Source organism: Equus quagga, chromosome 1, assembly GCF_021613505.1.
Source record: "Equus quagga isolate Etosha38 chromosome 1, UCLA_HA_Equagga_1.0, whole genome shotgun sequence".
Taxonomy (NCBI): domain Eukaryota; kingdom Metazoa; phylum Chordata; class Mammalia; order Perissodactyla; family Equidae; genus Equus; species Equus quagga.
In genome coordinates, this window is record NC_060267.1 from 25,344,314 (window position 1) to 25,360,673 (window position 16,360).

General features: G+C 38.0%; 1 protein-coding gene across 2 annotated transcripts in view; it reads right to left on the reverse strand.

Annotated features, from left to right (window-relative positions):
• The window catches only part of PDZRN4 (PDZ domain containing ring finger 4), a 336,843-nt gene that overhangs the window by 47,660 nt on the left and 272,823 nt on the right, over positions 1-16,360 (reverse strand). For both annotated transcript variants that reach the window (XM_046654289.1, XM_046654279.1), the window contains 2 exons: positions 14,223-14,479; positions 11,050-11,152 (listed from right to left, as the gene is read on the reverse strand). In XM_046654289.1, coding sequence (XP_046510245.1) covers positions 11,050-11,152; positions 14,223-14,479 — 360 coding nt within the window. The remainder of the gene's footprint in view (positions 1-11,049; positions 11,153-14,222; positions 14,480-16,360) is intronic.

The window sequence follows — 16,360 nt, forward strand, 5'->3', positions numbered from 1 at the left end:
CTCTTACAGGTCTCTTTTTAAAGTACACACTTTTTTTTTAACAAGTTTTCTGTAGTAAATCCCTCTTTGGTTACTGCTTCCCATGGAATCCTTCACTTCCCACTGGGCAGAATCTGTGACTTTAAAAACTGGTATTCTCAGGAGAGCAAAAGAGCAAATGGTTTCAATGTGTTTTACAGAACAAAGAAAAACTTTTCAGCTTTACCTTTAACATTTTGCTACTGAAAAACAAAAAAATATGAAAAGGGAGTATCTACAAAAGGACAAGTACAATCAAATAAAAACACAGGCAAGAGTATTTGTGAGACTGGTCAAATTTTGACTTTGGATGGTGAATAATTTCATCTGCAGAACTCCAACTCACAATTAGGCTGGGGTTTTGAAACAGCGACTTCTATAACTTGTATCAACACCAAATACAAACACATATTCATATTGCCTTAAACGTCCTGTCCTAAGAGATGTAATCTGGTCATTTAAAATCTGATAATGTAGGTAAAGAAGTGACATCTCTCAGTTCAATCAAAGTGACCACACACTTTGTGCCATTCATCTTCACATTCTCTCAATCTATTCTCTTTAAGGTGACTACAGGTGTAGATTATTACTTGTTGCATTTCAAAATACTACTGTCCAGTGCAGCATCTGTAAACATCATTACTATTGTTGACATTTTTCTCTGGGTTTAAAAATGAACCGAAAGCCTTTGTTTCATCACCACATTCTAAACATCCTTCTAGCCAATGAAGAGGCAGAGTCAGAGGCTCTGTGACAGTGTGTGTGTGTGTGTGTGTGTGTGTGTGAGATATTTTTAGACATGTTTACTAGGCCAGTAAAGAATAATTTCAAATTTCAACTAGAAATGGATTAAAGACTTAAATGTAAGACCTAAAGTCATAAAACTCCTAGAAGAAAGCATGGGGAAAAAGCTCCTTGATATTGGTCTTGGCAAAATTTTTTTAAATATGACAACAAAAGTACAAGCAAAAAAAGCAAAAGTAATTACATGGGACTACATCAACACAAAAGCTTCTGCATAGTAAAAGAAACAATCAACGGAATGAAGAGGTGACCCATGGAATGGGAGAAAATATTTGCAAAACATATATCATATAAGGGGTTAGTATCCCAAAATATATAAGGAACTCATACAACTCAATGGCAAAAAAAAAAAAAATACAATTAAAAAATGAGTGGAGGACCTGAATGGACATTTTTCCAAAGAAGAGATACAAATATCCAGTAGGTACATGAAAAGGTGCTCAACGTCACTAATCATCAGAGAAACGCAAATCAAAACCACAATGAGATATCACCTCACAGGTTAGGATGGCTATTATCAAAAACACAAGTGATAACAAGAGTGTTGGTGAGGATATGGAGAAAAAAGAACCCTAGTACACTGTTGGTGGGAATGTAAATTGGTACAGCCGCTACAGAAAACAGTATGGAGGGTCCTCAAAAAATTAAAAATAGAACTACCATATGATCCAGCTATCCCACTTCTGGGTGTATCCAATGGATATGAAAAGAGAATATTGGAGACATATCAGCAACCCTGTGCTCATTGTAGCATTATTCACAATAGCCAAGACATGGAAACAATCAAAGTGTCCATTGATAGATGAATGGCTAAAGAAGATGTGATATATGCATATAATTATACATATATGCACAATGGAATATTATTCAGCCACAAGAAAGAAGGAAATCTTGCCATTTGCAACTACATTAATGGACCTTGAAGGCACTATGCTGAGTGAAATAAGTCAGATAGACAAAGACAAATACTGAGTTCTTGCTTATATGTATAATCTTAAAAAGCTGAACTCAAAGAGAATAGAATGGTGCTTGCAAGGGGCTGATGAGTGGGAAAAATGGGGAGATGGTCAAGGAGAACAAACTTCCAGCTATAGGATGAATAAATTCTGGGATCTAATGTACAGAATGGTGACTATAGTTAACAATACTGTGTTATACTTGAAAGTTGCTATGGGAGTAGATCTTAAACGTTCTCACACAAAAGGTAATTATCTGAGGTGATGGAGATGTTAACTAATCTTATTTTGGTAATCATTTTGCAGTGTATATGTATATCAAATCATCATGTGGTACACCTTAAACTTACACAATGCTATATGTCAATTATATCTCAGTAAAGCTGGGAAAAAATAACATGCAGACAAAAGATTCATGCAGAAGGCAGTTCACTGCAGCTTTTTTTTTTTTTTTTTGAGGAAGATTAGCCCTGAGCTAACTACGGCTAATCCTCCTCTTTTTGCTGAGGAAGACTGACCCTGAGCTAACATACATGCCCATCTTCCTCTACTTTATACATGGGATGCCCTCCACAGCATGGCTTTTGCCAAGCCGTGCCATGTCCACACCAGGGATCTGAACTGACAATCCCCGGCTGCCGAGAAGTGGAAAGTGGGAACTTAACCGCTGTGTCACCGGGCCGGCCCCAACTGTAGCTTTTTATAGCTACGAAAATCCGGAAAAAATGTAAACACCCAACAAAAATGTAAAATCTCAGTTATAGGAAAAATGATGTACATAGAAGAGGGAAACACAAAATGTTAGCTGTGGTTATCTCAGGTGGTGCAATTGAAGATATTTAAAATTTTTATTTTGGATTTCAAATACATAGATTGGATTTAGTATAATCCTTGGCTCATGACACACCATCTGTATTGGTCATGCCAAGTTCTCTTTTATTTATATTAATTTTGACTATTTAATACATAGTGAATACTGGTGGACTCACCACAGAACCATGAACCGGAGCGTTACCAATTGCTTATGTCTTACAAGAGAAAAGAGAGAACTGTCATGCCAATATAAAGCACATGATATTTAAGGATTCAACATTTTTTTCAGAGATAATAATTTGGTGGAAAAAATCCAAACTGGCATTATTGTCTGCATTTTTCTAATTTAAAAAAGCATTGCATTTATATAAAATAATTTGTTTCTAGTGCCTACAGACTGCATCCGCCATTTCTAATTGGCAAATGTATATGGGTTAACTTCTTCTAAACATTAAAGATAAAGTCAGAGATAATATGGAGAGGTGTGCTCCTTGCTACCAACTGCTGCAATATGGTACTAGACACAGATCAACGTGTGGTCATACGAATGTGTGCACTCTCTTTATAAAAACCCATAAAATGTGAGTTAATATGTTTGAAATGTTAAACTATTTGTAAAATTGTTAAGGATTTGACTACACATTTGTCTCACTTCACTTAAGTGAGTTACATGAGAGAACCAGATACTGACAAACCATCCCATAACCAACACTGGTATCCCCACAGAGCTCACATGTGAGGACGCTGTGATTCAAGAAGTAAGTTGAGACAGAGCTAGGACTGGGACCAGACTCCTTGTTTGGATTCCTTCGTCTCGCTTGTATTGCCTCTGAAAGTAACACTGGAATCCTCACACGCGATTTACTTTACATTGGAAAAGACAGCTCTCCTTTCTTTGCCCCTATGAAAACGGTTCTTTGAAAGCAGAATAGAAGTCATTGGGAAAATATAACTTGATATGCAAATGTTCACCTTAAACACAACCTTTCACAAACAACTTTCAGTAATGCAAGGCAATCATGAATGTGTATCATGAGTATCTTCAAACAAAAATTGAATGTCAGCATTTTGATAAAATTCATATACATAGTATAAGGAATCTTCATTTTATATCTAGATTCCTAGTAAAATAAATGTGCCTATGGTTACATTGTTTAATAACCAACTGGCAAGGTTAAATTTACTTTTCATTGTTTTCCTAGGAAATAAGGTTTAGTGTTGTCATAATCAGTGAGGCGAAAATAAATTTGCCTCATATTTGTTTTAGGAAATTGCATGACCAAATTAACAGCAATACTAATCTCATTTCTTTTGGTAAGAAATCTAAAAGAATTACAATAATTTGATAACTATTTCCAACTTTGTCGCATTTTCTTTCTAGTCACTCCTTAAGGAGGACTTTTCTTTTTTTAATGGAAAGTCACAATTTAGGAAAATCATTCAATTTAATAACCATGGGTATTCAAACTAAGAAATTTTGAGTCACCTCAACATTATATTAGGATTAAATATTAGGAATATTAGTATTATATAAAATATCATTACAAGGTCTCAGCCTTGATTAAGGTTCAACAAATATAAAAACTAGGATAACCATACACTGTATTGCCCAATTAGGACATTTTGAACGTTAAAGATGATGCAATTCATAATTCAACTGAAATGTTAGGCAACATGCAGACAGTTTAGGGCAAACCAGGATGTACGGTTATCCTAACACAAATTGAACCCCAGTCTTTCTTCACCTATGTATATTAGCACGCCTGTTTACCATGGTTCTCTAGCTTACAAGCTTGGGGTAAGATATGCACATCTTCCTTCTTAAAAAGGCAACCAAAAAAATCCAAATTTTCTTCTTTTACAATATGGCACAAGTGTATACTTAAATCCATTTACTCTAATTACTAGGCTGTTAATTGAATTATTATGAGACAAAAACAAAGAATTTCAGACTTTGTTTCACATTTCTATTCTCCATCAGCTCTTTTCTCCTTTTTCCCCATTTAACCCTTTGTATTTGTTTCCAAGACACTTATAAAATAGTAGCAGTAGCAGCAATGGTCAATAATTTATTCACTTCTCCTGCAAACGCTGCTGAGTGCTTACTGTGTGCCAGGGCACATGTTAGGCTCTCCTCATGATATAAAGATAATTAGAAGTGGTCATTTTCATTAAGAAAGACGAACTATTTAGAAGAAAAAGATAAGTACATAAATAACTATACCAGGGCATAATGACAAAAAGTATTTACAGAATGTGGTATGGGAGTTCAGTGGTGGGAAAGAGATTATCAGAAGTGCGTTTCAGGGGCAGAGAGGCCCATAAGTAAAGGCACAGAAGAAGGAAAGCACACAGCTTGCTCTGAGTATTGCTGCACTGTAAAGTTTGACCCCAAGATGCCTGGAAAATTAGGGTAGTGACAGAGTACAAGGGACCTTCACTGCCAGGCAGAGAATTTTAGAGTTAATTCAAGGAATAGAGTCATATAAGATGATGAACAGGGAGAGATCCAGTGAGAAGTGCACCTGAGAAGGACTAGTCTGATAGTGGTGAATACCATGGACTACAAAGAATAGGGACCGGGCTCAGGTGACCAAGAAATAGCATAGAGACAGAGCAATGTCCTAGATAAGGAAGGAGACATTGGCGATATGAAGGAGAAACATGTCCCAGAGAGCCTGGAAATGTAAGCCCCAACAAATGACAACTGAGTGTTTTGGCCTCCATGACTGAGATTTTAATCTGACCTAACAGGGAAAATGGTGTCATTAACAGACATTTCAATGAAACAACTCCACACTTACGGAATACCATTTTATCTTTGGTTCAAGTAATAAAAATAGTTTCACACCTTATCCAGATCAATTTTCAGTTCAATAAATGTCCCCCAAGAATGAAACTTATTAAGATGATTTTTTTTAATGGATGATTTTATTGCCCCAATAGTAAGTGGTATAAAATTATTTTAGATATTTCATTAATAATTCTAAAATGTCACTAACAAGCAGAAGAAAAGGGATTGGTGAAACACAAATCATCCAGTGAATTAAAAAACTCTGAAGATTCTATACTTTCATACTCTACACACTATTTTCTCCACTAGCCATCACTACATATGGATAATATATAGTCTCTTTATGAGTTATGTTTCATACCCAAACTTATTCCTTCCATCAATGGTTTTCAAATTCCTTGATACAGTTCCCTCTCTGAATACCCAGAGTCAGAACTGGCTACCTGGGGAGACACTCACGTCCCTCTCCATGTAGTGTTTCACAAATTTGCTGAATGATCCCTTGGCGAAGAAGTTATAAAAGGGTAGAAGGATGGATTAGAGAACACGTCAAATTCATACCAAGTATGAGATTCTATGATTTTACAAAATGATAGTCAGCACAGACGAATTTATGGAGACCATTAAAATTCTAGTTCGTTACTTCTCTCTGTTTTCCCCCATTTGGGCCCTTTCCCTAGAATTGTTTAACTGAAACAAAAATGGCACTAGGATGAGAACCTCTCATATAAAGAACAAATACCAATTAGAAAGGGAAAGCATATTTGTTGTCACTGCATGGTGGTCTCAGTTTCTTTCCAACTCCCTTGCACAAAAAGGAAGAAAGGTACTGCCCTGCCCAGAAGCTGGTCCATACAGACAGCAATGGGGATCTTCCTTTATTCATTCATCAAATACTGAGAACCCTTACGAAACAGGTGGTGGGATGCAATGATGAACAAGGCAGACAAGGCCTCTGCCCTCACAGCCTAGAAGGAGCCACGTAGCTCTATCCATGTGCACTAGGGAGATTTTTCTCAAAGTTGGCTTTGCAAATCACAAAGCTGCTCAAAAAGATATGACAAATCTAGTTAATGCTTATCGTCTTGTTATCTTTTTGAATGAACATCTCCTCGATTCATAGTTCCCTTTTCTTTAATTCTGTAAGAGAGAGATTATATACTTAAATTCTTACAAATATTCTGCACATATTCGTGGGGATCCAGCTCCAGGAAATACATTTTGCAAAATGACACTTCTTAGCATAGCACAAGGGTTTACTTACGCTTTGCATAAGAATTGCAACATGGAAGCTAATTAATATGCTAAATGCTCATTCCTATTTATAGACACCTGCCCAAGTTTGGTTTTCAGTTAACATGTACACAGAACTCTGACACATACAACTTGTCCTTATCTCCTTCTCACCTTTAATATCTGTTCAAGCAAACTGCCAAGTTCCTTTTCATTTTGATGACAATGTATACATAAAGGGAACTCTGTGTGTATTGAATTCAGCCGGTTGGATATGTTTCTTCAGCCTGCTTTTAGGGGGAGGTGTAAAAATGATTTCAAGTAGCATTTCTACGTGATGAAAATCTGTAGGCTCAGAAATGTTGCTGAAATTATTCGCCTGCCTTGGCTAATGTGATGTTTTATACTCTCAAAATTTGGTGCCTATTAGTTCTCTGACTCTCCTCTCTCAGCACCAACTTTTGAGAATTAATGGCAAATGCTGCAGAAAATTCAACATCTTCCTTGCACTCAGGCAGTAGCAAACATATCTTTATTGGGAACTGGACGAAAGAGCTCTATATTTCTCAAAGCCTTTCCCTTTAAATTATTTCTAGTAGAAGTTGGATCTGAGATCTGCCTCTGACTAGCTAAGGGCTATTTATGATTTATTTCAACCTTTAGCTGGCTCTAGGGAAAAAAAAATGAACCAAGTTGAAAATAAAGAAGAGGAGATGCTTAATCTCCAGTGGTGTTTCAGTACCCTGACTCTGATGATGGGTGCATTGTTTAAATTTTGATATTTTTATTTTTTCTCTCAAAAATAAAATTAAAATCCTTTATCATTTTTAATTAGCGAACAAGCACCATCATTTTTTAAAGAGAGCAAATTTCAAGCTGTGAGTCTTTTAATGCAGGCTGGTCCTCTGAGACTTTTCTGAAGGACTGTAGGGAAATTTTAAACCCAGTCAAATAATTTTCTTAGGCAAAGTGGCGATAGGCCATAGTGAGATATGGGTATCATTAAAATTTCATAGAGGTCCCTAACACACCAGAGTCACCGTAACATTGCCACATTGACTATAATATCTCCAAAGAAGCATTTGCTGTCTATCACGGCACGGAAGGGAGCTGTTACAATCTATCAGTGCAATAATCTGCATGTTAAAAAGTCCCTAAATATGTATTTACAAGATAGTCAGATCTGTTTTGGTCTATTGGGTCAATAATCCACGCACTAAAAGTCCCTACATATGTATTCACAAGATAGACAGATCAGCTTTGGTTCACTGAGTAAATGGTAAGTAAGCCTTTAAAAAGGCACCTAAATAGTTGCCTAGTTTGCATTGTAGCAGGTTCAGAAATGCAGTTCTGTACACTTTCTGTCTTTTGAAGAGCGGATTTATTATGCTAGTTTCAGTGGATGCCAGAAGCTGTGTTTCACTTTGGTCTATGATATTTTGCTTTTAAAAAGTCAGAAGAAAAACCAACTTGGAACAAACTATATTAAAGCTATGAGGCAAGTAATAGAGACACAGATATTTAGGGGAAGCCCCTCAAGCTGGGTGGATGCTGTCCTTCTAGACTATGTCTTACCCCTTCCTCCAGTGCCATCCAGGTCCAACCCACCTCCCCCTCTCACCTGACTGCTCTGCGGTAGACTTTGCTTTCCTCTGTCAATCTCATTCCAACAGCCAGAGGGATCTTGTTAGGGCTTTAGAACGTGGCCCTGCTCTTTCTTCTCCAGCTACTTCCGACTCATAGGAAAAGCCAAAGGCTCCTCAAGGCATGCCTCTACTCTCTCTGACTTCACCTCTTACCACTTCACCTTTCCCATGCTGTCAGAGCACGCTGGTCTTGAGTGCCTAGGCATGCTCCTGCTTCAGGTCCTTTGGACTTGCCCTTCCCTCTATCTGGAAAGCTCCTTCCTCAGATATCCACAGGCCAGCTCTCCTACTTTCTTTAGGTCTCTTATGAGAAAGGCCTTCCCTGACCATCTTATATAAGATAGCACACCGCGTCCCAAATCATGCTTTTCCTTTCTCTGTTACCTACACTTGTTCTCCATTAGCACTTATCACTATCTAATATAATATGTCCTTACTCATTTATTTATTGTCCATCTCTTTCCTCTAAAGGTTAAGCTCCACTAAGGCAGGGGCAACATCAGTTCCAAACTTAGATAAGAACCTGGTATACTTTAAGTGCTCATTAAATATTTATGGCAGAAATGAAGGAAAGCAGATGAAAAGTTAACTTCTTTCTACTTCCCCTGCTGATGTGTATTCATGTTTAGCTAGAGGAGGAATCTCTTTCCGAGATGAAGTTCTCTTTGCGGTCATTAGACCTCCGTTTCCTGTAATGTTCTCTAAGTGGCACAAAACTGGTCCTTCCTGAAGGTATTCATCCACTGCATCCGGGTTGTGATAGAGCTCCTGGAGGAGCTGGGGTCATCTCAGCTGGTCACAGAAATTCTTGGCCAGTCTGTTTCTAGCAATAGTATATAAAGACAGAATTAGCATTTTTAAATTTCCCCCACTTAACGTGCTGTCCACGATCAGCTCTGGTGACAGCAGTGGACTGACTAGATTTTATGGTGTATTATGATGCAGCCATAAGGGATGGTGTGTGCCACTCTACCACATAACTATAACAGAGGGAGGAGTACTGGGTGGAATTATTATTCTCTCTTAAACTTGGGGTATTACCTCATGCCTCCACCCTCACTTTTAACCATACCCTATGTTCTCAACTGCATCCTTCCTCATGATTGAAGCCTGTCACAGTAACTTCTTCCTTATTTAAATTTCACAGGAACATTCTTTATTTTAATCACTCAGAAAGGTGTCTTCGGCAAGAGAATCACAGCTGACAGCAAATTAATGACTACGATGCTATGATTAGTTGAGCTTACAAGCTACAGAAGACTTGTCTGAGCATTTACCACTGTCATCATACTGACCCCGGCATCTATTAGGGATTGATATAGTCAAAAAAGAGGAAGCCCTGTAGAAATGTAAGGAAATCTGCCTGTATTGTAATATTCTATGATATGCTAATTAAAAGAAATTTTACTGTTAACCTGCTTAGCCTAAGCAAGTCTCTCTCCCAGGGCCTCCCCCAGCACACAGATTTACTTTAATAAAGCTTTAAGGCACAAACCAAATGAAAAGCTGAAGTGATCTAGATAATTCCAGTCCCCAAATCCAAAGTAGTCATTAAGTGAAAGAAAAACATCGTTTAATCTTGAATTATTTGGATAAGTGACTCAATTGTGTAATTTATTTTGCATGAGTAGGCAAAACATAATGGATATTTCAGTGTATACCAGTACTTGAGTGGATTTATAAAAGAAGACTTTACAATCAACTTAATGGAGAGGAGGGGGTAAAAAAATAAACATGAACAACGACAATGACAAAACCATCTGCTCAGATACTAGGTATCATCACACATCTTCCAAATTCTGGCTGAAAAGAAATAATGATTTCTGTAATCCCCAGCAATGACTTTTGTGGGAGGAAGATTTCAAATAAACGTCTATTTGCTTTGGGTGAGCTTCACTGAATCGGCCTTATTTGATTTCAGATCCTCCTAAGGGAAGAGATTTCAGGATTTCTGGGTTGTAAAATGGAAACGAACATTTTGCTGAACTTGTCTGACATCATCTAAGGCATTAAAAGGGCAGATAATCATAGGTTCTTTGCCTGTTTACCAAAGCTTCTTTACCTCCTCAATCTATTTTATTTCCAAATGTCAGAGTAGTCTGAAACCTTTCGAAGATTTATAGACTGCAGGAGCAGGGGAAATATTAGGATAAAATCCTTTAACTTTTGTGAAAGCTTTTAAATAATTAATAGATGGGCTTTTGGAATTGTTATATATCACAGCACACAAACTCTAACATATACCACGTGAAGGCTAAACATAGTTTAACAACAAAGGGCATGAGGCCATCTCTCTTTCTAGAAAGTCAGTAAGACTACTCGTTAGGGTACGTACTTGAGTCACAAATGAAGAGAATATTGAATTTGGGAAGACAATATAACTAACATAAGAAAATTTAGTTTATCACTTAAAATCAAAATATTATACAATGAATGATCATAGTAAGCACAATCTTGACTTTAAATATAATTTCATTTCCAAACTCTACTTGGAAATTCTCTTATATTACAGAAAGAAGAAAAAATGTAGCTGCCATAATATTATTTATAAAAAGCAACAAAGATGTGAGCAAAATATTTCAAGCTTATGTCATAAAACTGTTTTCCAATATACTACAACCAAATAGCTAAAACAAATAATATTGAAAAGATCTTACCCTAGAGATATATATATATAATAGACAAAATACTTCTCATAGCAATAAATTAATTTTGTCTTTGTTATGCAAAACCCCTCAACTGTAACTTCACGAAGAAAGCTGAAGTGGTGTGAAAACCATCTTACCTCGTATTCAAAGTCCTCTGTTCTGTCCGCATCAGCAGGCAAGCTGGAAAGATACTCATTGTCCTCATAAAATTCATGTTCCATCGGATGAAGAGAATGGCAGCTATGGGGAACATAGCAATACGATATGAATGGATCAAAACGGTTGTTTTCAAGATTAAAACTGATTTTTCAATTTCACTTTAGTTTTCTTTGCTTTGCAATAGGACCTGTAGTGATCTAGCCTTTAAATGAACTACAGCTCAGAAAGACCAATTGCTTTTCTTTCTCCCCTACATGAAGTCCATCAGTTTGCTATTTCTGAGAGAATATTAAGAACAAGGCCCACGGTCAGAGCCACGTTCTGTGAAGAAACTGAAGTGAAATCTCTGACAGACTACGGTGCTTTATTAACACGCTTTGGCTGGCTTCCATTCCACCAAATGTGACTTGCTTCATACATAGGTATGTGGCATTTGAGAATGCAGTCTACCAAAGTGAGTATTTTGTAACAAAGTACTACCAATTGCATAATATACAGCCCCAAACTGTTTTTTGAAATCTGTTTTCAAAAGCACATATTTTTCAGATTATAAAACATATTCACTTTGCCCCCATTCCTTAAGACCTCCTTCCTCATTCTCCCTCATAATCCACATTTTTCCCCTCTTTGATAAAAAGGGGAAATATTAAACACAAATATTAAAGATAATTCATGGTGATAATTCACTGGAAACTCATATAAGCCACAGGGTTTCATAATCCCTTTAGAAGAGAGAACTGATTAAGTAAAGGAAATGAGGGGGACCCAGGGCACTGTACATTGCTTTTATATATCCTTTAACTTTCGGGAATTGCTTTAAATAATTTACAGAAATGCTTTCAAATTACTATACGCTATGATATAGATACTATACATTATACCATATGAAGGCCAAGCATAGTTTAGTAGCGAAGGACATGAGTTCATCTCTATTTCTAAATGTCAATGAAAAAGTTTAAACGCAATTAACCAAGTTGGTTGTGGGTAAAACCTCTAAGCCCGACCAGCGTGGACATTATTGAAAAATCAGGGTTAGTGGTATAAATCAGTTCCTTTATCACGAGCTGAAAGGTGAGAGAGAGCCATCCTAGTGCCCTCCCACGGTCAGCGTAAATATTCTACCAGCCTCTTCTCACTCCTATCTATGGCTGTCAGCTCCATAAAGGGTTAATCAACGTGGACCCAACTAGTAAAAGCAGTGTATGCAGCATCTCACTTGCTGGTCTAACAGGTAACCCCTTCTTGCTTAAATCTTGCCTGGCTCTGCAAAGCCCCTTTGGGCTGGTGAAACACGAAGGCTTGTTGTTTGGGGCATCTGATGTGTTTCCCTCATCTTTCAGTTAGTAAGATGGGAGCCCTGCCAGGAGGAACACCTTATTCATTCAATAAACATTTATTGAGTGTCTACCAGATGCCAGGCCCTATGCCAAGTGCTGGAAATATGTTGGTGCACAAAATCAGTTCTTGCCCTATTAATTGGGTAAAGCAGTCAAGTGGGAATTTTAATATAGTGTGATAATTAAGGGGAAAATATGGAAGCTGTGAGAGCACATGGTGGGGATGTACCTACTGTAGCCCGAGGAAGTTTGCTGGAAGAGGCTGCCTCTAAGCTGAGATCTGCAGGATTTAGGAAGAGCGACACAGCCAGTTGGCTGAAAGAGGGGGCACTTTGCTCAGACCTCTTCATCTCAGAAGCCTGGCCCTGCCACTTTTTAGCTATGTGATATTGGCCAAATTACTTGACATCTGTGACATGGGTCATAATATAAGATACTCCCTCCAAAGGTTGTTGTGAGGACTAAATGAGTTAACAAATGTACGACACTTGGAATATTACCGAAAACATGTTAAGTGAGCTAATAAATGTTAGCTGCTATTAGGCATTCAGGAAAGTATTTATTGGATTGCTACTCTGTGTCAGGCTGTACTAATAATATTACATACTTGTTTGCTTGTGCATTGTTCATCTCCCCTCTAGAATATAAGCTCCAGGAGGCAATGGTTATTTTTGGTTCCACGTTTATGCCCAGCACCTAGTTCCAGTGCCTGACATAAAGGGCTATTTAATAAGTAATGGATGGATGAATACAATCTTAAGCAAAACAAACAGCGCTCCTACCCAGAACTTGAAGTTTCAAGCAGTGGTTTCCAAAACATGGCTCACATTACAATTGCCTAGGAAGACTTTTGAAAAATTCTGATGCCTGAGTTTCACTCTAAAAAATTCTTCTTTAACTGGCCTGAGGTGGGATTCAGGCATTGCATTGGTATTTCTTTAGAAAGTTCCAGGCGATTCTAATGTACACATTGGAACCACTGAAATAGACTTACAAAAGCCACCAAAGGCCAGAGAAGTGACAGGATCAGATCTGTGTTTTACAAAGTGGAGAACGGAATGCAGTAGGCAACGAAAATGCAGTCTAAAGAGGCTACTGCTCTCAATAATGTTTGAATATTTGCTGAAAAGCTCACAGAACAAAAAGTATGGGGCAAAAAATCCTTCCAAAACCGTACAAGTAGGATTATTTGAATAAAATCTCTCTAACTGCCTTTAAATTAGGTAAAAATTAGGGAAGAAATATCCATTAATAGTTCCTTACTTCATAGCTCTATACTTATTCTCTGACAGCCAGGACCTTTTATTTACATCTCAATATACTGGATAATTGCTTTCTTTGGAGAATTGCACTTTAATTAATTTTCTAGCTTCTTCTTTAAAGAAGAGAAAAGCAGAAGAGAGAAAGAGAGGCGACCCACAGAGGAGAATATGGTGCCAATGCGCCGCTTCTGTGTCAGTCTTAATAAGGCTTTTGGCAGCTTTGGTGAGAAAAGCTATTTCCCTGACCAGTGCTCAAGAGTAGTGTGAGGTACTGATGACTGGAAATATGATGATGAACCAATCAGAGCCAGACCTTTTCACTGTACTTCAGCAAGTATGATTCCTGAGGTGAAGCAACTGTATGGGTCAGGGAAAAGAGCTAGCAGGGACAGCTGAGGACTAATTGGATGTAGACACAGTGGAGACATTTTCCAAACAGAACTGAGAGCCTGTTTCTGTAATTGTCAACTCGCTAGCGTTACTGATTCTTTCCAACACCTATGTTAAATGACGAAAACAAATAAGGCTTTGGGAGAAATGACAGAAAAATACCTGTCTGAGAGCAGAAATGGACAGATATCTGGCACTGGAGGGGTAGGTGGCCTCAGTTTGGTCAGGGCTATGATGTGTTCAAATGTGATGTCCGTCTGAGTACTGGCATTCATGAGCTGCACTTCTGGGGCTGCTCCATAGGCTGGTTTACTGAGAGGCGTTCGCCTTAACACCTGGACCACAATGGGCTCCTTGGCATTCCGAAAAGCTTCCACTGCCTCTTCATGGGTGGCCTTTGAGAGATCCTTCCCATTGACCTGCGAAGATAAAAGGACATTGCTCATTTCAGAGGAAAGCACAGAGAGGCTGTCATGATAGATTAATACAAGGTGGAAGGGGAAGTTGAAACCAGCTCTGATATGAATTTTGTAAAGGAATATTGAATCAGACATTGACATTTATTGAACTCTTCACCAACATGAGGAAATGGAGATGAACAGGAAAACAATTACCTCTTGTATCTTTATGAAGCACACAGCCAGAATTATTAGTAAAGATTTAAAAACTTAAATAACACAGCGGCTTCATAAAATGTTCACCAAAATATTTAGAAAGGTAGAAATGTTAAGTATATCCTTTTTAAAAAAATGATCTATCAATCTCTTGGTGGGATTGTCAATATTTAATTAAAATCTTACTTGCCTGGAATCTAATTTTTGAGGATATTGTCAAATTTCTTTAACATTCGTCATCTTTTTATCCAAGATCATGTTATTGCTAATGTACATTTTGTCCTAAATCCTTACTAATCAAAGTGTGGTCCGTGGACCAGCAGTATAAGCATCACCTAAGAGATTATTAGAATGCAGAATCCCTGGTCCTATCAGAGACCTACTGAATCAGAATCAGCATTTTAACAAGATCTCAGCTGATTTATATGCACACAAAAGCAGCACTGCTCTAAAACTCCTCTAAGTGAGTACACGCTGTCTCTTTGGATCCTCACCTGTTTTAATTTATGCCAATTTATGACTCTCCAAGGCAGCCCTGGACAAACAGAGAAAGAGGTGACGTTTGCCTTTGCCCTCCATCACTGCTTCTCAGCAGGGGCAACCACTGGCACTTCAGAGAGAAAAATTATTCTTTTGTGATACTCTCCCATGCCTACTTATTAAGCAACAGTGATGTTTCCCAGTCTTTGTGGCACCCAAAACACCCGCACACTTTTCTGAGGACCCTCTTGAGGGGCAGTACAGACGGCTCTCAAACAGTTGTTAATTTTTTCCCCTAAAATGGGTCCTGATGACACAGACTCTCTGTGGAAGTTGTGTTTTAACAAAAGACTATAGAATCCTGAAATAACTTCACAACTCTCACCTCAAATGAATCAATAATGTTGGCTTTTGCAAATAGGAAGAGATACTTGGGGGCACAATACTGTGTTCAAAATCCCTGAAATTCTACCATTTCTAGGCAATTAAGCTACCCGCCTCTTGGTGAGGCTCTGATAACTGCTCTGCACCAGCAAATCCTTAGAGATCCCTGGGTGCCTTAAAAAGAAGCAAAGGGAGTCACTGAGTTATAGTAACAGAGTGATTGCTGACATTCAAATGAGTACATTCTCTCTCCCTGAGTAGACAAAGAATATGTGTGTGCTCAGAGCACATATCTGAAAGTGTGGGGCATTTTGGGGTAAATGATACAATGCTAGGTAGAAATTGTCACGTCATGTAGAAATAGGCTTAATGACCCAGAGGAGTTAATTTACTCAATGGACCCTGAAAGAGTTAATGTGCCTTCAAAAATCGACGAATTAAGTTTCCTCACCAGCAAAATACGTCCCAGTACAGTTCTTGGATCACTAGTAAGAAACTTCAGTTAAAGATTTGGGTGGGTACCTACCAGTGTGCACACACTCAGTAATCTGTACATTCACTCTCTGATTCTTTTCTCCATGGACTAAACTTGAAAATTATCACTGAATCTTCATTGGCACAAGCTTGGAAGGTCTTGATGACTTTGGGCATATGGGAGTATGTGAACACAGAACACCTACAGACACAGTCATTCATTCCCTAAGCTACTGTCAGATGACAGGCACTCTGGGCTGGGGCCACCACTGTCTCCCCTGAGGACCTGTAGTCAGAAAATAATAAGAGATGTTCCAGAACGGAAAAGCCTAAAATCTAGCTGCTCAT